At 33.6% G+C, this 24,345-nt stretch overlaps 1 protein-coding gene across 1 annotated transcript; it reads left to right on the plus strand.

The window, feature by feature from the left end:
- Positions 1 to 319: 319 nt before the first annotated feature.
- Positions 320 to 17,108, plus strand: FBXO47 (F-box protein 47). The gene is made up of 10 exons (XM_043963876.1): positions 320 to 500; positions 1,866 to 2,036; positions 5,258 to 5,334; positions 7,731 to 7,808; positions 9,275 to 9,383; positions 9,737 to 9,913; positions 12,863 to 13,009; positions 13,673 to 13,815; positions 16,387 to 16,546; positions 16,996 to 17,108. Exons 1-10 carry the CDS (start codon positions 320 to 322, stop codon positions 17,106 to 17,108), a joined length of 1,356 nt encoding a protein of 451 aa, XP_043819811.1.
- Positions 17,109 to 24,345: the final 7,237 nt, after the last annotated feature.

Genomic DNA, 24,345 nt, shown 5'->3' on the forward strand with positions numbered 1-24,345 from the left:
CAAAGTTCTAGTTCTAAATCTTATAATGATAAGCAGGTTCAGCCAGGGAGAATGGTAGAAGTAAGGGCTGAGAAGGAAGGCATTCCAGGCTTATGAAGGACCATGTGAGCAAAGGAATGGAGATAGTAAATGAACCAGTCAGTGGAACAAAGAGTACCTAGTTTGGCTGGAGCAAGAAGAGGCAAGGGTACAACAGTAAGGTGGTACTGGATTCGTTCACATCTTCATCTTCTTTTGATCTTTCCACTGTTTTAATTCTCTTCCCTCTATGTTCCCTCTATTTTTTTTAACTAGGAGAAATTTATGGGATAAGGAAAGGATGACATCCATTGTAAGTACCAGCTTCACCTTGATTCCCAACCAGAAATATAGACGTAGCAACAGACGATCCAACCATTCTTGCAACATCCTTGGTTCAGATTCTCAAAACTTATCAACACTTGGGGATTTTAAAGCACTGCCATTAGAGCTTTTCCAAATAATTTTGGAATATCTGTCAGGTGAGGTTTTAGGAGAGGAAATATTGCTGTAAGTAAACTACAGAATTCACTATATCCATTTTCCTTAAGAAACTATACTTTTCCAATGGACCCTGTTTAATATATTTCAACCTAACTTAAACTAATTTCTAAGCTTAATTTTCTGAGAGGTAACAATAGTTGCCTATGATGAGGGTTCCAAACTTTTTTTGGTTCCTATATCTCTTGGCTTTAAGTAACCTTCTTGTAACCCCACCTCCAGTTCAGTATGAAGGGAAGTAAATTCTGGTGTTTACCAAGCATATGCACATAAAAAATAAAGAGGTCAAATTTTCAGAAAACAATTTAAATGTAAATAACATTTTAATATCATTCTCAGCCAACAGTTTTATTCATGGTAGGTGTTTTTAACCTGGGATCAGTGAACTTGGATTTTTAATATTTTAATAACTGTATTTCAGTATAATTGGTTTCCTTTGTAGTCTGATATATTTTATTTTATATATTAAAAAAATTATTCTGAGAAGAGGTCCATAGGTTTCATCAGACTGCCAAAGAGTCTGTGACACAAAAAAAGTTAAGATCTAGTTTCTGAAAGAGATACCTCCATATTATATTCAGCCTCCAATTTGCTTCTTGCTTTGGATATAAATTTTTTAAAAGAGCAGTAAATACTTATTCAAAGAGTTTTTATGAACTATATTAGGCCTAAACATGTTTAGTAAGAATGGGATATTCTTTAAGAATACACCAAAAATTATGTGGCTTCACTGATTAGAAATCAAAGTTTCTGGATATTTCCAAGATCGATTAATTTATCTTTCACTTGGTCATTGTTGCTGATTTCTTCTAGATCAATATACAAATAATTTTGTAACAAACCTCAATTCATTTTGTCTTGACTAGTAGAAATTATCTCTTCACCTGTCTCAAATTTTTCAGATGTACTATAATGCTCTCTTCCTTTTCCACTCCAACCTCTCTTCCTCATACTACCCTGTTCTCTTTCCAGTCCACAAATTAACTAACTCTACTTTGGAAATATTTCAATAGGATAATAGAGTTATTTACCAAACATTCCCCACAAACCCTTATATATCCACTGTGGATACACAAGCTTCTCATATCCACTGTGGACACACACCCCAGAAGGGGAACTTAGGATGTACCAGAAACAAAGTAGCTTCAGCTCTTTAAGGCATGGCCCTAGCTTTATTGAAGTAATATTATTGTTATTTGTTCCTAATATATTAGTAAAAGATAGAAAAGATCCATTTTTTCAATAGTTTATTCTGTGCTAACTTATATGATTAGTTATATAACTAAAGTATAGCAATAGTGAAGTTCCTATAATTAAGCTAGTTGTATTGGGTTTTGTTGTTTTAGTGAAGGATATCAGCATGCTAAGCATGGTGTCAAAAACCATCAGCCACCGCCTTATTAATTACATCTCAACTTCATCAGGAAGCAGAAGGCTTTTACAGCAAGATTTTCATAACCTGGAGCTGTCTGGCAGAAGACAAGGATCCTATATCCTGGAGCACTACAGATCTCTAGGTGACCTATGTAATGAGAATTGTGACAAATAAAGAACTACACTTAATTAAGGGGATTCTGTTATATAACTCTTTTGCCAGTGGGAAGTGGGGATGTTTTCCAAATATTGCCTAATATATGGATGATTCCGTTACTTTCAATATGATCTTTTCCCATTAATCATATATTTTCTTCTAACTATAACTCCAACAGTTACTTAGTGATATGCTTATCTTCAGAGTATATTTGAAAGGAACAAACTTATGTGGCCACTTTTTCTCATTTTGTTATGTGGCATGAATTGGAATTTAAGAGTTTAGGGAAATGACATTTTTGTGCAGCAGCTTTCTGTGAAACATAATGAGCTTTATCTCTGAACCTCTTATTCCTTTTTTTTTTTTTTTTTGGTGAGGCAATTGGGGTTAAGTGACTTTCCCAGGGTCACCCAGCTAGTAAGTGTCAAGGTTCTGAGGCTGGATTTGAACTCAGGTCCTCCTGAATCCAGGGCCAGTGCTGTATCCACTGTGCCATCTAGCTGCCCCACCTCTTATTCCTTTCAATCATGTTCCAATCCTGTATAAAATGAGTCAAGATTTTAAAATAAGACATTGAAAAAAAAATCACTTATTCTCTAATAAGAAATCATGGTTTCCTTTTAAAAAAATACTATCCATCCACATTTGTTAATAAATCATGTATTCTAAATTGTTCTTGTCAAAAAAAATTTTTTTTAATAAAAATAAATTGCTCTTATCAAAGGGAGTCCTATATAATCTTTCTTCCCTTGGCCTGTAATCATTTATCTTGTGTGGTTTTTTTTCTCCTGGTTTACTGTTTCCCATTCTCTCTAAGAGGAATAATGAAATAAAAATCTAATTTGGACCTTGCTGATGAGCATCAATTTAATCATGAAACTGCTGTATATAATTAACCTTAGCATGGTAATAAAACCAAAATACATCAGGGTGAAATTCAGGCCTAAATAAAGGCAAAACTAAGCAAATGCTGTATTTTTGTAGCTCAAGAATGCCAAATTTTAAGATAATTATCTGTAAGACTCCAAGCATAAAATAAGAATATTTAAATATATAAATAAATTTAACTAAGATGAGTAGAAATTTTGTTGTATAATCTTACCACATTTTTTCAGCATTAATAAACCAGATTAATGAAGATTAACTGAATTTAGCCATTATTTTTAGCTACTTCTTATTAAAAATTATATATTTTTTCAAGGTTTATGGGGGGAGGAGGAGAATTAAAATGCTTATTTCAGTATTTGGTTTTGACCAAACAAAAGAACAAATTAGCATAGTTTTTTTTTTTACCATGATCAAGTCTTAGCTACTTAAACAAAAAAGCCTTGAATAACAAGCAAGAATCCTTCATTAGCCTGAATTTCCTAATTTCTTGAATGAATTAGTTATATAATAATAATAATCTTAGATTTCTATATCACTTTTTATATTGCATCTCATTTGATTATATATTTACCCTTGATTCATGTGTTTACCTTAAGCTTCCATTTTACTTTGGTTGTAGATACCTCATTCTTCAGGTTTCTTAACATTTAAGTTCATGGATCATTTTTTCTTATTGCTGTTCTTCCCAGATCTTTTATTGTTTTCAGGCAATAAGCTAACATTTTCAGACTCTTTCACTCTGAAGATTATGAATTTTAATTTACTGCCTTCACACAAGAAACAGAGCAGATGGCTAATATGGAGAGAGCATTGCTTCTAAGTCTATTTTTGTAGCAGGAAAAAAATTTTTTTAATTGGTCTGTAACTGCTCTGAGCACCTTGTGTCTAAAATTTTTTTTAAAAGGAAGAAAAAAGAAAAGAAAAGTTAGCCAGTATTGTTAACATTTTATGGACATGATATACCTTGAAAGTAAGGTTTTTATATTACAGGAAGCAACTAATGTTCAATTATTGCTTTTTTGCTAAAGATTAAGTGCAAAAATATGAAGGGAAAACACTCACCACTGGAAGTCTATTACATATAAAACTAAGCAGGGTCAATGTTTAAACTTCATATTTTACCATAAGTTGTTCAAATGGAATAATTTTCAAAAATTATATGCATGGAATTTACAAGTTTATATAATTTATGTAACATTTTTAATCTTTTAACTTTTTCCAATTACTTGTAAGAACAATTCTTAATATTGATTTTAAAATTTTGAGTTCCAAATTCTCTCCCACCCTCTTTCCCCTTCCCCCTTATTGAGAAGGCAAGCAATCTGATATAGGTTATACATGTGCAGTCATACAAAACATACTTTCCATATTAGTCATGTAGAACATTTTTAATGGAAGAATTATTGCCTTTGCTGCTGATGGAAGCCATGTTTTAAAGTTTTTCCCCTCTGAAATAAGGATAGATAGATCACATCTGTCATAGGACTGTTAATACATTTCCATTTTAGGAGTAAAGTCCACAGAAAGTCACAGAAAGCACATAATCTACTTACTGACACTGTTGTAATAATAGTTCAAAGGAAACTGAAGCTTTTTAAAAACAATCTGAAATTAAAGATTTTTTTAAATTTTAAAAACAATACTGTAATACCTTTATATGGTCCCCAAAAGTATATTTTTGAAGGAAAAAAATTTTTTAAGTGTGGCAATTGGGGTTAAGTGACTTGCCCAGGATCACACAGCTAGTAAGTGTTAAGTGTCTGAGGCAGAATTTGAACTCAGGTACTCCTGACACCAGGGTCGGTGCTCTATCCACTGCGCCACTTTGCTGCCCCCTGAAGGAAAATTTTTTAACACAATTGTTATTCCAAAACAAACACTTTGTGTTAACAAACCTACTTCTAACTGCTAGAATTTTAAATACTTATAATTTTAAATTTCTACATATTGGGGAAAAGGCTAAAATTGTTTTTGTCACTCTAGTCAGGGTCTTCATTGACAACTAGAATATGTCTTATATGATGCCAAGACATATAGGTTTCCCTAATAAATCTCCAGATTTTACTCATTATGTCTGTTTTTAATCCAAATATTTTCCCACATTTGCAACTTTAGATACAATATCATATTTTTTACATAATATGGCCTTGGGTATCATCAATGAATATTAAAACAACTTAGTAAACAGCATATACCTTGTACCTTCTTGCCAAACTTTGTATTACCAGGTCACAGTTGACTTGGTATGGTATTACACTCAAAAGAATGTCTACTTGGTCTGTTCAAATGATCTGCCACTTTCTCTGTTTCCTTTCTCAGGTTTATTGTTTAAAAGGTGTACATTGCTGCTACCCACAAAAGAAAGGCTAAAGTACATTCACAAGATACTCTCAGAAGTAAGAATAAATTTATGCTTCTGAATATTTACATAAATTTATTTTATAGCAAACCTGTTATATAACTGTGTTTCAATCATTTTAAATCTATTTCTTATAATTTCCAATTCTTGTCTTAGGACAATGAAGTATACTTTATACATAATGATCAAATGCTTCATGTGCTCAGATATTATAAAACAGATATGTTTTTTAATCACCTTTTAAATGTAACTAAGGACTTTACTTAAATTCATGGGATTTCTGTGGGCAAGTATAAAAAGCACTGTGCTTGGAATTGAAAAAAATCTGGATTCATTTTCTAGCTTAAGATATTTCCTAGCTACATAACTGTGGGAAAGTCACTTAACTCTTTAAATCAGTTTCCTCATGAATTAAAGGTGGATAAACAATACTTATACCACCTACATCATAGGGTTGCTATGTGGAAAGCACTATAAAGTACTATATAAATGTGAGCTATTACGATTTCCCATGGGTTTTTTTTAAACATGCATTGTTATTATAATGGGGTTTTCTCATTAGCTTTTATTTTATTTTCAAAGAAATATCCACCTCCTTTTTCTCCCACCTCCCATTTCCCTTCCCATTCTCCTTCCATCCACCCCCTTATTTAGAAAGCAAAAAAACAAAAACCCCTGTTACAAACACCCATAGTCAATCAAAACAAATTCTAGAATTGATTGGTCATGTCCAGAAAAAAAAATATGGCCTAATTTGCACTCTGAATCCAATGTTTCACTATCAGGAGGTAGATAGCATAGAGTTTTTAGCACTTTCCTTCTATTACAAAGTACTTTTTTTGGGTAGTGTGGGAGAAGGACAGTGAGGGTTAAGTGACTTGCCCAGGGTCACACAGCTAGTGAGTGTCAAGTGTCTGAGGTCAGATTTGAACTCAGGTCCTCCTGAATCCAGGGCTAGTGCTTTATCCACTGTGCCACCTAGCTGCCCTCCTTCTATTACTATATTGTAATAATCATTTTTGGAGGAAAAAACCTTTATTGTTTAGACATCCAGAAAAAGTTAAAGTTGACTTTAATCATAGCAAAAACATCAAATTTAGAAGATACCAGTAATAGTATCATAAATTTATAACAACACTGATATATACAGTGTTCAAATAACAATTTTCACTATACAGAAACAATCACCTAATGCTAGTAATTCAGTCTGTAATTGCAACTTATAAGGTTCCTACTTTTGTTAGAAGAGGTAGTTTCTTCGCCCAGAAGTTCCCTGTACTAATAAAATCACAAATTTAGTCATAGTTCCTAGTTAGTAGGATATAAAATATTTCTTATATATTATTTTTATATTGTTATTATTATGCTGATATGGTATTCATTTTAAATGAGCCTAAATTGTTGCAATATCTCCAAAACTGACCTTTCTGCATTCTGTGACTCCCTTCTCCAGTACCTTCTATACATTGACCCAAAGTGTATCTTCCTTGACTATAATTCAAAATTCCTAAAACACTACTATTTTCTTGTTATATTCCCACATAAAAACTTGCAAGATTTTCCCATTTTTTGCATGATAAAATCCAATTTCTTTCTTTTTTTTTTTTAAGTGACTTGCCCAGGGTCACCCAGCTAGTAAGTGTCAAGGGTCTGAGGCCGGATTTGAACTCAGGTCCTCATGAATCGAGGGCCAGTGCTCTATCCACTGCACCACCTAGCTGCCCCTAAAATCCAATTTCTTAACCCTATATCTCCTCTCCAATTTGTTCCATCTAACCAATCTAACATGAACATTGTTCAGGCATACCTTACTGTTCTGTGAATATGCTGTATTAATTTCTGTATACTTTCCTTTAACCATGCTATTTTGCCACTTGAAATGTCCTCTCTCTCCTCCCTGTCTAAATTATACCAATCTTGGGCAGCTAGGTGGCACAGTGGTTAAAGCTCTGGCCCTGGATTCAGGAGGACCTGGGTTCAAATCCAGTCCCAGATACTTGACACTTACTAGCTGTGTGACCCTGGGCAAGTCACTTAACCCTCATTGCCCTGCAAAAATTTATAAATAAATAAATAAATAAACCATACCAATCTTTCAAGGTTAAGTCAAGTCCCACCTCTTTCATGAAGGCTTTGACTGATCTACTCCAAATGGATTTCTTTCTCCATTTAACTCTTATATTAATTGCCTTTTCCAACCAATTTAGTATTTATACATAAACTAACTTTTGTTATTATTTAACTGTGTAAATTTATCTCCCCCAAAGAAATTGTAAATTTCTTGGAAGAATAGACCCCACTTAATAGGGCTTTTTGTATCTACCATGCACAGATATAGCACATAGCCAGTTACTCAATAAATGTTATTAAAATAAATTTGAAAGTCAAACTAATATTTAATTGATGAGGAAATAACAGCTTTTCTCTTTACAGGTTTCATGTTTTAAATTCAGTGGTTGTGGAATTCCTATGCAGTGTTTAGGACTGCCATGTTATGGAATGTTTTTACAGGTATGTACCTTTTTAAGCAAAGGAGAAAAAGTATTTTTTATTACTTAGCAGGAAATGGAACATTAAAGTGTGTCCTCTGGCTAAATAATAGAGGTTGGAATAATTCGAAAGGGAACAACACTAAATAATTGAACTTTTGACCATCTTATTCTGTTATAGGCAACATACTTCATATCTGCCCTAACTACATTGCTCTAATAGACACTATTTTGTAATCATTAATACATTTTACTAAATCTCTACCTTAAAGTTGTGAAACTCTAATGTCTTTGACCAATATCCTATTTATAATATAGTTCCTGCAGAACACTAGCTGCCCTTGATAAGGTTGTTTCACCAAAATCTGTGATTTCCTGAAACCATAAGTAGGGCTTGCCTGTACTCTACCTTAAATTTTTATTATTAATTTCTCATTATAGAGATAAAGTTTGGAATAAATGCATAAAATTTATGGAGTTGTACCAGTAATCTCTGGATCTAGAAAGAAGGAAAAGAGAAGAGAAAATACTGTGGTCCTAAAAATACAGTACATCTAATGAATTCAAAGACTTGGGCTAACTCATTAAAATATATTGCGAGCACTGGTACATCTATACTTTCAGGAATCAGTCTTTTTGTTACTGAAATTCTCATTTTAATAAAAAGCTGTGGTATGGCTAATATTATAAAGAGTAAAGACTGATTAATTCTGAGGCTGTATTTAGGGATACCTTTTTTTAAAAGCTAAATATTTTTCTAACTTAATCTGCTGGAAGCAATTCTAAATAACTTAAAGAAGACATTTTTAAATGGCAGAAATTCAATTGAATTATTCTAGTGAAGAATTTATGTACCTAATCACCTTTTTTGTTTTTAATTTCCTTTTAACAGATATCTGATTAGCTCTGTTATTTTTCCTAATAGATAATCAGAAATTTTAGCTGCAATAAATTCTTCTGCTGCTTAAATCTAAGTGTTATAAATGAATGCTAATATTTATCATATTTTAACTATTGGCAAATATAGTATTTTGTTTATTTTTCACTATAATCTCTGTTAATAATTCTAAAACTAAGTACCACAGTATAATTCTAAGTGAAATCCCTAAATCAGTGTTCCTGAAATCTTGTCCAAAAAAATCAAATTTTCCTCAATATGCTATTATCAAAGATCAGGTGTCAGTTCAGGTATCAGAAGTTCAAGTCACAGTGCATGTAATAAAATAATAAAATGTATATACAAGAGCTTCAGGTGTCATTTAGACAGTCCATTGAAAAGTTGTTGCCTTTCTCAATAAAAGAAAGGAATTTAGATTTGGAGCATATAAAGATATTGTTTATAGAAATTATTTCCTGTATATGTGGAAAATCCATAATAGATATGAATAAAATATGTTGTACATCATCTCTATAAAAAGCAAAAGTGACCTGAACTTCAATTTGATGGTTCGTATACCTGCAATGTTTCCTTTATTTTGTTATCTTTAGACCCTAACAGCAGGTTGGGATGAGTTGGAGTGCCATCGGGTTTATAACTTCCTATGTGAATTGACTAATCTACCCCGCAAGGTGCAGACAGTTGTTTGCAGTAAACCAGGTAAAGATGTGATATTCCAGCAAACTATTTTAAGGGGGAAAAAAAGAAATAGAGACCAAACTCAAACATAGATTCAGTAGCCCAATACAGTATTGAAAAATTAATTTTAAATACCACTTTTGGGGGCAGCTAGGTGGCACAGTGAATAAAGCACCAGCCCTGGATTCAGGAGGACCTGAGTTCAAATCCAGCCTCAGACATTTGACCCTTACTGTGTGACCCTAGGCAAGTCACCTAACCCTCACTGCCCTGCCAAAAAAAAAAAAAGAATCACTGTGTTATAATTGTGGGCATTATGTTGCTTCTGATTTTCCAGAAATTTTTTGAAGGTAGACATTTAATTTCTTTCTTAGGAAGTGCCCGAAAATTGGAGTTAAGGATTAGATTATTCTGTCGGAGTGTCCTACTAGATCACTGGATACAGCGAAGTGACTCTGCCTTTTGGTTGACTCGAATACTAAAACCATGGCCAATGGTGAATCAGGCCCGACTGCTCTATATAATCTTTGGACCAATATCATCCCAGGATGGTAAGCACTTATTTTCCAGTAAAGCCACATTTCTGTTTAACTTATTTTAAGGGGGAAATATAGTTTTGTAATACCTATTTGGTTTCCCCATTCCTAATAATCATGCTATATGTCATGATTCTACAGGTGTGGACCCTTAGTGAGGGGAAACACAGCACTCCCTGGGGTAGCCCATTCACTTTGTAGCCATCTAATTTTTAGGAAGTATTTCCTTATATTAAACCTAAATCTACCTCTCTGCAGTCTTTTTTTTTTCTTGCTTTACTTAACTTTAATTTTACTTTTTTTAACTAGAATTTACTTTCCATCCTATTGCCTTCCCCACCCCCCAAAATTGAACAATAAAAAAAGAAAACTCATAATAAATAGGCAAAATCCAGAAAAACAAATTCCCATATTAGTAATGTCCAGAAATGAATGTGTCAGTTTGTATTTTAAGTCTATTAACTTTATGGCAGCAAGTGGTAGTGTATTTTTCATCTTTGGTATTCTGGAATCATGGCTTGTCCTTGCATTGATCAGAGTTTTAAATTCTTTCAAAGTTGCTTTTCTTTTTAATGTTGCCATGTATAAATTGTTCAGCTGCATCTGCTTCCTTCACTCTGCCATCATTCATAGAGATCTTCCTATTTTCCTCTGAAACTCTCCATTTCATAGTTTCTGAAGGTTCAGCAATATTCTTTTACATTTATATACTGTAATTCATTTAGGTATTCCCCAATGAGTGAGCACCCCTTTAGTTTCTAATTTTTGCTACTATCAAAAGAGCCACTATATAAATATATATAGATATGTATGTGTATATACATATCTATATATCTATAGATATAGATATGTATGTGTATATACATATCTATATATCTATAGATATACATATACATATACATATATACACACATAGTACATATGAATCTTTTTCTTCTTCCCTTGCTCTCTCTGGGGTATAGAGCTACTAGTAGTATTGCTAGGTCCAAGTCTGGTGATTTTGGGGGCATAGTTCCAAAGTGCTAGCTCCACAATATATTATTAGTGTTTCTGTTTTTCCATAGCCCCCTAACATTTGTCATTTTCTATTTTTGTCATCTTTGCCAATCTGATGGGCATGAAGTAGAACTCAGAGTTGCTTTAATTTGCATTTCTTTAATGTTTAGTTATTTGAAGCATTTTTTTCATATGGTTGTGGATAGCTTGGATTTTGTTCTTTGAAAACTGCCAGTTTATATCCTTTGATCACTTATCTATTGGGGAATAGTTCTTGTTCTTATAACTTTGAATGCATTCCTTCTGTATCTTGGATATAGAACCTTTATTAGAGAAACTTGCTAAAAAGATCTCCCCCATTATGTTTCCTCTTTAATTCTGACTGATTTTGTTGGTACAAAAACTTTTTAATTTTACATAATAAAAATGTCTATTTTAAGGGGCAGCTAGGTGGCGCAGTGGATAGAGCACCGGCCCTGGAGTCAGGAGTACCTGAGTTCAAATCCGGCCTCAGACACTTAATACTTACTAGCTGTGTGACCCTGGGCAAGTCACTTAACCCCAATTGCCTCACTGAAAAAAAAAAAAGAAAAAAAAATGTCTATTTTATCTTCTGTGATCATGAATTCTTCTATCCATAGATCTGAAAGATAATTTCTTCTTTGCTCTCCTAATTTGTTTATTATGTTAATATCTACGTCTAAGTCATGTATCTATTTGGAGTTTATCTTAGTATTTAGTATAAGAGGTTGGTCTATATATACCTAATTTCTTCCACACTATTTCCATTTTTCCCAGAATATTTTATACAGGTGTATTAGCTTGTGTAAACTTTAAACTTCAAAGATGGAAACTGTTCTGTTACAATTAATTATCAAATATATTTCCATTATCCCTGATTTTTAAATTTTTCTTTCTTTTTTTTTTTTTTTAGTGAGGCAATTAGGGTTAAATGACTTGCCCAGGGTCACACAGCTAGTAAGTGTTAAGCATCTGAGACCAGATTTGAACTCAGGTCCTCCTGACTCCAGGGCTGGTGCTCTATCCACTGCGCCATCTAGCTGCCCCCTGATTTTTTAACTTAAAAGATGCTATGGGGCAGCAAAAAAAAAAGATGCTATATATTTTTCAATATTCATTCAATTCTTTGTTGTCTAGGTAACCAGACAAGAATAATGCAACTAGAAATCCAAAAGAGCAGTCAAAAATCTACATTTGTTTTTTATAATGTATTGTGATATATGTGTGCCCATATGTACTTTTTCTTTCCTACAAGCAGATAATTTTTAAATTGACATGATTTGTATATTCTGATTAAAATATTTTAAAAGGTACCAAGGATAGGCATATTCTTTGTACAAATCAGTGTTTATTATTTTTATCAAATAAATATTAAAGTTACAAAAATTCCATTTTTCTCTATCCCTGTTTATGGCATATCAGTAGCATTATTTTCATACTGAAAACATTACTTTGCTTACTAAAACAACCTTCTTTTTTTTTTTTTTGGTGAGGCAATTGGGGTTAAGTGACTTGCTCAGCTAGTCAGATTTGAACTCAGGTCCTCCTGACTCACCACCTAGCTGCCCAAAAACAACCTTCTTTTGATTCTTTTAAATGCTGTTAATATGTTTCCTCATTCTAATAAGGAACATCTTAAAATATATTGCAATCTAAACTGACCTTTCATTATGAAAGTTCAAATAAATGTAATATGCTTAAATAATGGGATTTCATTTTCTAATCCTATTTTTTTTTTTGCGGGGCAATGGGGGTTAAGTGACTTGCCCAGAGTCACACAGCCAGTACGTGTCTAAGGCCGGATTTGAACTCTGGAACTCCTGAATCCAGGGCCGGTGCTTTATCCACTGCGCCACCTAGCTGCCCCTAATCCTATTATTTTTAAACTACTGAAACCATCTGCATCTCAAAGAAATTTTGTCACATTTTATTGTTTCGATTATTCAGGACAGGTGGTTTGGCAGAAAATGACGGAAGGACCTACAGATGAAACCAGTCTAAAAGGTTTAGCTGATGCCATTAAATTACTGTATGACACTGACACTAAAGAGTGGACAGCAGATGATGTAATCAGTCTTGTAGATGAGCTATCAGGTAAAACTCTATGTTTATCAATGTTGATTACTGAGAATTCTGCTATCAGATCATACTTATTAAACATAAGGCAATTTCTACAGGGAATAAATTTCCTATTTTAAATCATAATACTCAAATATTTTTATAATAGTGAATTTAGGGAGTTTGATTTTAAGGTTGAAGAGAATGGATATAACTTAATCCAAATACCAGCTATAGTTAGATCTATGCATATACAATTTATAGATTCTTCGTTGAACTATAGTAAATTAATCAGCTCAGGCCTCAAATTCCATTCCTGCATATTTTAACAAAGTACCTTCTAATGATACATTGGAGAGAAAACTCTCCACTTGCCACTCCTACAGGGAGGAAAGACTAGTTTCTGACCCCTGTACAATCCTAAAGAAAGGTACTGTACACAGGTTCATACCATCCTGCCTTGTGATATATGAGTCAAAGAGTTGTAATAAATATACTTCTAATATATCTGGAATAGCTGCATAACATTAAAATTTTTGTTCTGATTGAATATTGTAATTGAAAAACTAAAGTATTTTTGAGTTGTTCTCTTGATATTCTTTTTATCTTCAATAACATTATGTAATATATGTGTTTAACAATTATTACTGCAACCATTGAACAATTTCTCATTAAGTAATTTTTTTTCTACAACAAAAGTGGTTCCCCGAGAATGGCTTCTGGAAAATAATGCACGTCTCCTTATCCTAAGTGGGAACAACATTTGTTTCACCTTCATGGCTAGCAAAGCTGTGAATGGACGAGCCAACGAACTAGCTCGGATGATAGTCTTTTTGGCTTTGGTAAGTGCAGAATAAAGTCTCTTCTAGTACCCAGACTAACACTATATTCACTACCACCTAAAAACCTGATGGATCACTCTCCCTGTATAACAGAAATATACTTAAAATATCAAGTATTTTGAGGGATTGTGTAAGTATATCTTAATTTGAAATATCATGTTTTCAAAATATATACAATAAAGTAACATCTTCTGAAATATCCTTCTTCTCTCTCCTTCCCTACCTTATCCCCTCCCCTCTTCCAATTCATATCCCTCACCACCTTAGGAGGATAGAATTTAATGTTAGACCTTAGTGATCATCAATCCCTTCATTTGACACTTGAGAAAACTGATTCACCAAAGATTAATTTGATAATCAGTAGCACAGCCAGAATTTAGATTCAGTTCCTTTGACTTCAAATCTAGTATTCTTTCCATTATACCTTTGACTTTTTTTTTTCAAAACACCTCCAGGAATACATTCCTATTTAACTTGACTTAAATTTAAGCTCTCCTTTTCTCTAAAACTTCTATGTTCAGTTTGTATTCTATCTCAACTCTGTGATTCTAGGATCTTTACTTTCTCTACTATCTTTGCTATTATTCTTGTCATTTGTATATGTATATATTTCATCATTCCTAAGGACTGTAAAATCTTTATAGGAAGGGATTTTTTTTTTATTCATTAGGACCCTAGTGTGGCATTTTGTATGTAGGAGATATTCAATAAGTGCTTGCTCTCTAACTATAATAATTAGTTATCCATATTTTGATCTAGTTTTTCATGGTGTATATATGCTACATATATGTAATCATTACTTATAAAATACTTAAATTAATATAAATAACCTCTAAAATACCATGTATACATTAAAATTATTAGATTTTTAAAAGATAACTTTTCCTATGATGGTTCTTATGTTAAGTAGTAATATTTTGTGACAATCATGGACCTGAACGTCTCTTTAGCAATTTCTCAAAATTAATTGAGCTGTAGAACACTTTTAGATTTGCAATAATATTAATAAAAGCCACATATGCTGGTGGGAATTAGAGGAAGGAAGATGGGAGGTATGGCTATCATTGAGATAAAAGGAGGTTTGGAGAATTTTGGAGCTAATATAAAGAAGTCAGCCCATTTTCATGTCAAAAATGCCAAATAGAATTTTTATAATATATAATTTCATAATTAATATTTCTGCTAAAATTGAATATTTTTCAAAGCACATCATGACCCAACCCAATTAAATACTTTAAAAATCAACAGTAATATTTCTTTCTTGTGAAAGATATCTGTAAAAGTCAAAGAGTGATAGTATAGAAAGTAATTGTATCTAGCTCAGCATTCTCTTTACACATCTCAACTTTACCCATCATGGTTTTGATAGATCTAGGTTCAGCATAAGAAATTAAATAGGAATTTTGGGGGAGTTTTGCAGAAGCCACAGACAACACGTGAAGTCCAGCAGACAAGACAGAGCCTAAGACCAAGTACTTAACCCAAATTTTACAATGAGGTGATGTAAACACCCCAAAAACAAAAAAGAAAAAATTCAAACTTCTCCAGTACAAAGAAAGGACCAAAAAGTTTTACACGGATTTTCCAGATTGCAGGGGCACTGCACCTCTAACTCCCATGATGTGAAAGGGATAACTGTAATTATTATTAGCAGTATACATCCTAATAATAGCTGACATTTAAATAGCACTTTACAATTTACAAATTGTTTTATATGTTACTATCTCGTTTGATTCCCCTAACAATGCTGTGAGGTAGCATTGTTGTTGTTCAGTAGTTTTAGTTGTGTCTAGCTTTTTGCGACTCCATTGGGGTTTTCTTGGCAAAGATAGTAGAGTGGTTTGCCATTACCTTCTCCAGCTCATTTTACACATTAAGAAACTGTGACAAACAGGGTTAAGTGACTTCCCAGAGTCACATAGCTAGTGTCTGAGGTCAAATTTGAACTCAGGTCTTCCTGACTCCAGGCTTGGCACTCTATACACTAGCACCTAGCTGCCCTGAGGTAGTTAATACAAGTATAATTATATCCATTTTTTGCACTGAGATTCAAGAATGTGGTGACTTGCCTAAGGTCATATAGTTAGTAAGTACCAAAGCCAAGTCCCCTGACTCCTAATCTAGTTACCTTACACAACTATTACTGTCTATGCCAAGTCAACAAGTATTTATATATTAAGTTCCTACAATGTGCTAGGTAGGCACTGTGGTAAGTGCTGGGGATACAAAGAAAATCTCTCAAGGAACTCAGGGTCTAATAAAGGAAACAACACGCAGATATGTACAAAAAAGATATATGCAGTATAAATTGATGATAATCAACAGAGGGAAAGTACTAACTAGTATTAATGGGGTTCAGAAAAGGCTTCTTGCAAAAAGGTGGGATTTTAGCTGGTTCTCAAAGGAAACAAAGGAAGTCAGGAGATGGAGAGGAGGAAGAGAATTCCAGGCATGGGGGAGAGTCAGTGAAAATGCATAGTGTGTTAGAAGATAGTGTTGTATTCAAGGAAGAGCCAAATTCCAACTCCAAGAACACTGACATTTATAATAATCTTTGTGTGTTTAAATCAGGTCTGCGAGAAGGACCTGTACTGCATGGACTGGGCAGTAAAAATGATGCAAAAAGTCTGCAAAGTCTTTAGCACTCAGGTGGAGAGAAATAACTTCCTACAAAATGTGGAAAATGCATTTGCACGGGTTATAATGGACATGCTGCAGTCAGTTATGTCTGGTGAGTACTTACATAGGCATTACACAAATGTACAATAAGAACGCCCAAGGTCACATTAGGATAGGGAAGAGGTAGAAGTAGCACCCATGTTTTTTGACTCCTAGTCCAGTGTATTTTATTACAGGATTTCATGATTGTCATAATTGATTTTTGATTGGGTGAAGCTTGCTGACTTGTCTTCTGTTAAATTATTCAGGGAAGGGGCAGCTAGGTGGCGCAGTGGATAGAGCACTAGCCCTGGAGTCAGAAGTACCTGAGTTCAAATCTGGCCTCAGACACTTAACACTTACTAGCTGTGTGACCCTGGGCAAGTCACTTAACCCCAATTGCCTCACTTAAAAAAAAAATTATTCAGGGAAAATTTGGAAATCTTGTGTTTCAAATAAATCATATTTTAAAATTAATTCTCTTCCTCTCCCCACTCTCTCTATCCTGTTTCTGGCGTTTAGGAGACCGAGATGAAGAGGATAGCAGCTTTTTGAATTTGTTTCATCTTGTGAATGCACAGGCTAATTTCCATAAGGAAGTTTTATATATAACCATGAACAGTACCTCCACCTAAATACTCAGACATGATTTTAGAGAGTGCCTCACTGATCCAACCTTTATAGACAGCTGCTTTTTCTCCATGTTCATCTTTTCACACATGAAAAATGTCTGTGTGATTTTTTTTATCAACTAGATACCCTGTCCTAAGAGCCAAAAAAAGGTGCTCTAGAGTATTAGCAAGAACTGATTATACCATTGAAACTAGAATGTTTTGTTAAGACTTGTAAAGGAGTTTGGACCTGTTTAAAATATAAATTCACATTCTTTGCCATCTCTCTGAATCTATAACCACAATGAGAATATTATTCATGTCACTGTTCACTTTTGCAGACAGTAACATCATCAAGATATAAAGAAAACATTTTGCTCCTTTTCTTTAAAGTTAATCATATACTTTGCTAGGGATTGAGATAAATGTTGCAAATAGAGGAAAAGTATAAAAGGAAGGAAATTACCTACTTTGCTGCCTGAACAGCTTCAGAATTAACTATTACTTTTTCTAGTACAATGCTTCTTCCATAAGGTTTTTCCTTCATCCTCAGAAAGTGAGTTACTTCAAGAGGGTCTAAAAAAGAAAACTGGAAATATCAGAGGTTAGAACAGATGAATTAGCCTCGGAGAGGTCTAGTTCAAAGGACAGTGCTGTATCTACAACCAAATTAATTAAATGCCAGGAAGAGCAACTTGGGAAGAGCATAGGTCTAGGATAATTTCAACTTAACCAACTGTCTCTGCCATATCACAATTATAAAAAAAGTCAGTCACCAATGGGGCTAAAATTGTGTTGGAATCCATCTCTCTGTAGCTATACCTTTCATCACTTACTTCTACTGAAGATAAACTGTTGGTGCCCTACCATGATCCTTTCTGGGTCTGGCACTCTAGGTTTGACTTCTTTCATCAGATCTCCAGCTTCCTTCCCCAAACCACTTGAAATAATTCTCCTGGGAATATAGAAAGGACCCTGAAGAGTAAGCTTAAGAAGTGAAAGTTACTTGAAGATAGGATAGCTCTAGTGAATGGGGCTAGTGCATAAGGAAATGCCAATTGTGAGAAATTCTGGCATGTTTGGTTGTGTTTGGTACATGAATAAGACAGGAAATTTTGTGGGAAAATATTAGTTGTGATAACGTAAAAGCAGGGTTTCACTTGTTTCTGTTCCAACAGAATTTATCTTGGAAAATATAGCTTTTAGATCAGAAATGAACATTTCCTTACTGTGATAAAAGTTTTTGCATAGAACTTTTTAAAGCATTTGAGAAAAATGAGCCAATTTTAATTTCTTTGACAGTGGGAGTTTTTGTTCCAGGTTCTGGTTTAGCTTTTTCTGCAAAAGACAAAACTTTTTCCTTTATTTTTGGTTCATTTTGTTCTTTTTAGACCCCAGTTGAGGTCTAAAAATTAAAAGTTGGGAGATACCAGAATATCTAATATGATTTTCATTTCAATATAATAGTGTTGTATCCATAAAAAGCCTTGTACATACTAATATTTATTTCCTATGAATATCGTTGAACCTAAGTTGAAAATACACCCTATTGAATAATTTTAGGGTGAAAAGGGGTAATTCTTTTTTAATAGTGATAATACTAGCTTTAAAGGTAATTTTTCATGCAGGTAGCAATGATTTTTCATATTGTTTCACCGTAAAAAGCTAAGCATCATGCATCTTAGTGCTAGAAATTTGGCATGTCAAGGTTTCTCTTGGGTTACTATTGAACATTATCAAAGCTATTTGGTTGTTTTCAACAAGATTGCAAAATTAACATAGTTGTTAGGTTTCTGTCAAATATACTCCAACCTGGATTTTAGGTCTTATGTTGTATTGACTTATATTGACAAGTTGGCTACTATAAAGGAGAAAAATTATATTTTGTTATACTTTTTCACAGTGAAATGTTAAATCACCTCCCAGACAGAACTGGGGAAAAACCAAAAACTACATTCATTCTTTATTGATGGTGGCCAACTTGCCTTATTTTGCCACCGACAAAGAATAAACTGACAGATTTTAAGGCCTATCTTTGAGTACTACAGACATTCAAAACCAAATTTTCAATTTCCTCAATCCAACCAGTCCAGTTTTCCATGAAGTGATACTTGTGTATTTGTCCTCAGAAATTATTATTGTTTTTAAAATTACCACCACTAAAGGGAGGGATATATATAGTTGCTACAAAGCAGAGGCATTTGGGGGACATAAATAGCATTAATACCCTACAAGAAGGGCTGTTAGTAAATTTTCAACTACAATAAGAAAAAATCATAATAATATTGAAAATATTAAAAATTACATCCATTTTTCCATAAATTAGATTGACATGTCTGTTGGCCTTTTCTTCCATTGGTTTCCTTAGTCACCTGTGACCTGTTGATAGGATAAAAGTCACTTCCACAAGAAAACAGTTTCCAAAATGTCATTAATCATAATAATACTAATTAAAAATGAATTCAGTTTTTACCTAGTGACAAGTGCTTTATACCTCATGAAACTATAGACTATCTCTTGTAACAGTTATTTTTGTACAATTTTTACCCCAAGTTTCATCTTATTCAGTTGGCAAGTGGTAAGTAGCTATATTGCTACCTAGAAGTTGATCTTGTCAAGTTGCTGATCATTATGATGTGCTTGAAGGGTTAGATGATGGGTACCTTATTTTATGCATTTTGGTTCTTTGGATAAGGTAGTTTATACTCTCAGTTCTTCTGTTAATAAAAAAGGAGTTAGTGCCAAAATTCTCATTTCCTTCTGAGGACTGGAGCAACCATGATATGCATACACCCTTATGTAAGTATGTATGTATATATATGTATATGTGTGCATATGTGTACATCTATACATACATACAAACGTAAAATTGGAAACCATATTTTATGTCAAAAAAGGTTAAGTATAAAAAGGAAGCATTTGGTGGGTGCGAACATAGTTATTATATACCTTACTAGCGATATGACTTTACCACCAATTCTACAAATCAGTTAGCTATGAAGTCTAGAAGAAATAAGGATACACATGCTACCCACTTAGCTAAAACAAGATTGAGGAAGAAGAGATAAACTAAAAGATATCTGCATTATCTAAGTTTCTCCAGTCAGAGAAATAAGTAGAAATACTGAATACTTTTCTTCAGGAAAGTCGGGGGGAAAACCCCCCCCAGAACATACCTCTGATACCAAAAATAAGAACTGGATTTTTTTTTAAAAAGCAAATTGTATCTTACAGGAGTCTTGACTTTGAAAAAAGATATTTAATATAGGTAAAATTCCAAGATCATTGCTTTCTTAAATGTGTATAAAACACTGAAAAATATATATTGTTATAAAAAGTTTTATATTTATGATTAAATGTATTTAACTGACCAATATTTCATATTTGCTAAATTATATTTTATTTCATATTAATAAAGTGAATTTGTAAATTTGGAAGTATCACCAACTTATTCCAAGTTTGACTTTATTAAAGTACCTGAAGTTTAATTTGTTTATGTTTCTGTAGAAACTCATCTTTCCATCAATTTTTATTACAATCCTATTACGGTCAAAAGTGATGTTTTGCATTTAAATAACACAGCCATATATACACATACCTACTGATGCAGGTAACTGCATCGATAATTTGACATTGTTATCAACATTTAACATCAGTACATCGGCGGATCTATGATCTAATCTGTGTAGTTATTCCCTCTAGTTATACAAATTGCAGCCTGCCCTACATATTTAACAAAAGTAAAGCAACAGGGGGCGGCTAGGTGGCACAGTGGATAAAGCACCGGCCCTGGACTCAGGAGTACCTGAGTTCAAATCCGGCCTCAGACACTTAACACTTACTAGCTGTGTGACCCTGGGCAAGTCACTTAACCCCCATTGCCCCGCAAAATAAATAAATAAAATTAAAAAAAAAAAGTAAAGCAACATTTAATATGAGTGAAATATTACTTTAATCTGCACTATTCTATTCTCACTGCAAACTCAAAGAATTTACATTCCAGTGGTTGCCAAACTAGATATGCTACAAATATCTGTTATTATTTGTCATGTAAATGGTTTTTGTCTTGTTTTGTTTTAAAACAAAGTAGATAATTAAGTGTTTTGGATTACTTGCAATTTCCCATTACTCTATCTTCTTTAGATCATCAATCCTTGGAGAATTTCTCTAAAGAACAAGATAGTCTTAAATACTAAATTTTTCTACTCAACTGCTTACTTGGTTTGGGGGTAGAGAAGATTTTTCTGTGGTTGAGGTCAACTGTTTTTCCCCAAATCATAAAAATTGGGTCTTGTTTATATTTAAACAAGAGAGAAGTGGAGACTTTTGAAAGGCTTTTCCAGGCTTAGCAAATGTTTAAGATTTGATAAATCCACTGTATACACTTTCCCAAGACATTTTTCCACTTCTCTTTTTAGCCTAAGTATCACGAAGAAAAATGTAACCCCAATTTTCCTAAGCCATCTTATATTTAAATTATATTTTGAGAGTCTTTGGAAGTCTAAGATTCTGCAAGCCTTTTAAAAATGTGCAATGTTCCTAAAAATCAAGAAATTGTCATATCAATAGGATTTCGCTAACAACTCTCAGTACCAGAATTCGATTGGTTCAAATTTAGCAATAACCACTTACGCATTGTAGTGCTGCTTCTCAGACTATCCCCACTTTGTAATCCTTATCAAAAATGAATCTCTTTTCTGAACAGATTTGTTATTTTAATATAATACTACATTCATTTTTATGAATATCAATTTTTAAAAATTATTCACAATCTGAAAAAGTGTTTTGTTTTGCTTATCCTAATCAGGCTATCTCCATTATATTATACATTATAATTATGACATTAAAATACAAATTTGTCAAAAATTTTATATTACAGAATTTTTTGCTTTGACTCTTTATTATAATATGTGCTAAAAGTCAACCAATCTGGTTTTGGTCTACATGATGCCAAATATATTACAACCATGTTATAATATAGCATGTTACTAAATTAAATAAAACATACAACCAGACAAATCATATCCCCTGAAACACAAATAAAATAAAAACAATATAAAAATCATTTGGTGAGATAAGTATTAGCCCTCTCTCTAATAACACTGTTGAAAAAAATCCCACTGTGACTGGTTTGATTTTTTTTCACTGAATACACTAGTTGTTATAGTATTGCCCAGGGAGTCTTAGCCTCAGTGTTTGAAAGAAGCATCAGACTAAGGGTCAGGCTAAAATGTGACATGAAAAATAATAGAAGAGCTCAAATCTTCTACATGTATTCCAGAAAAGAGCTAAAAAGGATACCAGACTGAATAATGATTAAGATAACCAAAGCAAAATAATAGTACACTCCTTCTGGCCCAGGACTTCACAAATGACATGTGTGTTTTGGGAAAATGGTCCTGACTCTCAGGGGTATCACTTGACATGCTTTCAGGCACACATGCAAGAGTGGGGGTACAAAAAGTAAATAGAGCTCAGCTGGGATGTTCTAGTGAGGTCACTGGAGCCTGAAACCTGAGAGCACATCTACCAAGGAAGATGGAAATGAGCAGAGAGACCCAAGAAATTGAAGACAGGACCAAATGAGACCTGACTATTCCAGCCAAAAGAGTCAGAAGGAGCAGACTCTGGATCTTGTACAAAATCCCAGATCAGGACTGAGGCTGGTAATATAAGTAGAGAAATACATTTTTGTTATATGGACCATGTAACTTTTTTTGGGGGGTGGAGCAATGAGGGTTAAGTGACTTGCCCAGGGCCACACAGCTAGTAAGTGTCAAGTGTCTGAGGCTGCATTTGAACTCAGGTCCTCCTGAATGCAGGGCCTGTGCTTTATCCACTGCACCACCTAGCTGGCCCCTGGTAATATAAGTAGAGAGAAGAAAGCACCAAGCACAATGAAGAAATATAATGGTTTTAGAGATGCCCAAAAGGTAAACCCAAAAGATGATTATTCTATATTGCAAATAGAACCTCAAGGAGGGAAAATTCAAAAATATGGAATTAAAAGTATGAAAAAAATTAAGAAATTATATTTCAATTTCTGAAAAAAATTAAAAGATAAAAAAATTAAATTATGAGTGAAATAAAAACTATAGAAGAAAAATGAGAAGGAACATAAATAGCTTGGGACAGAGGTGGAAAGCCTTACTTAAGTAGTAGACTACCCAAAGTAGCTAGATGGTAGGTACAGTGGCTAGAGTGCCAGGCCTGGAGTCAGGAAGACTCATCTTCTTGAGTTCAAATTTGACCTCAGATACTTACCAGGTCTGTCACCCTGAGCAAGTCACTTAACCCTGTTACTGTTTTCTCATCTGTAAAATGAGCTGGAGAAGAAAATGGCAAACCATTCTAGTATCTTTACCAAGAAAACCCTAAATGGGGTCAAAAAGAGTTGGACACGGGACAGCTAGATGGCGCAGTGGATAGAGCATCGGCCTTGGAGTCAGGAGTACCTGAGTTCAAATCCGGCCTCAGACACTTAATACTTACTAGCTGTGTGACCCTGGGCAAGTCACTTAACCCCAATTGCCTCACTAAAAAAAAAAGAAAGAAAGAAAAAAGAGTTGGACACAACTGAAACCACTGAACAACAACAACAGACTACCTGAAAATTAGAATGGAGTATACAAAATTTAGTGACTCTAGGATACAAGAAATGAAAAGATGGGGTTTGGGGGGAAGTGGGAGAAAATCTAAGGTATCTGCTAATCAAAAACAATGAATCTGCAAATCCGATCCAGGAGAGAGTTTATGACTCTATGGGCACTCTGAAAACTATGACTATACAACAACTTGAATGCCATATTTCAAGAAATCATAAAAGAAAAATACCCAAATCTATTGTATTTGAAGGAAAAGTGAAAATAGAAACAATCCACTGATAACCTCCTATAAGAAATACCAAACTGAAAACATCCAGGAATGTCATAACCAAAATTCAGAGCTCCTAGATTAAGAAGGCAAAATACTTCAAACAGGAAGAAATAGAGTTTGAGAATTGAGGAACCATATAAATAAGCAAAAATCTTGGACTTTGGGATAGTCCAAAAGGGAAAAAAATGGCTTACAATTACAAATAATTTAATCACATAGGGGGAAAACAAGTTTTTTAAGCATTCCTGATGAAAAGCCCTAAAGTGGAATAGAAATTTTGAAATGCAAACATAGGAGTTGAGAGGAACCTAAAGAGGTAAATACATTTGAAGAACTGAAAGACTAAGTGAGGATGATCTACTTACATTCTAATGGGGGAAGAAGA

Source organism: Dromiciops gliroides, chromosome 4 (assembly GCF_019393635.1).
Source record: "Dromiciops gliroides isolate mDroGli1 chromosome 4, mDroGli1.pri, whole genome shotgun sequence".
In the NCBI taxonomy this organism is placed as follows: domain Eukaryota; kingdom Metazoa; phylum Chordata; class Mammalia; order Microbiotheria; family Microbiotheriidae; genus Dromiciops; species Dromiciops gliroides.

Bases quoted from the DNA above. Each gene is read 5' to 3' on its own strand.
- FBXO47 (XM_043963876.1), top strand. From the start codon at position 320: ATGACATCCATTGTAAGTACCAGCTTCACCTTGATTCCCAACCAGAAA. The intron at 5,335-7,730 runs GTAAGAATAAAT...TTCTCTTTACAG, and splicing joins TTCACAAGATACTCTCAGAA to GTTTCATGTTTTAAATTCAG. The intron at 13,010-13,672 runs GTAAAACTCTAT...CTACAACAAAAG, and splicing joins TCTTGTAGATGAGCTATCAG to TGGTTCCCCGAGAATGGCTT.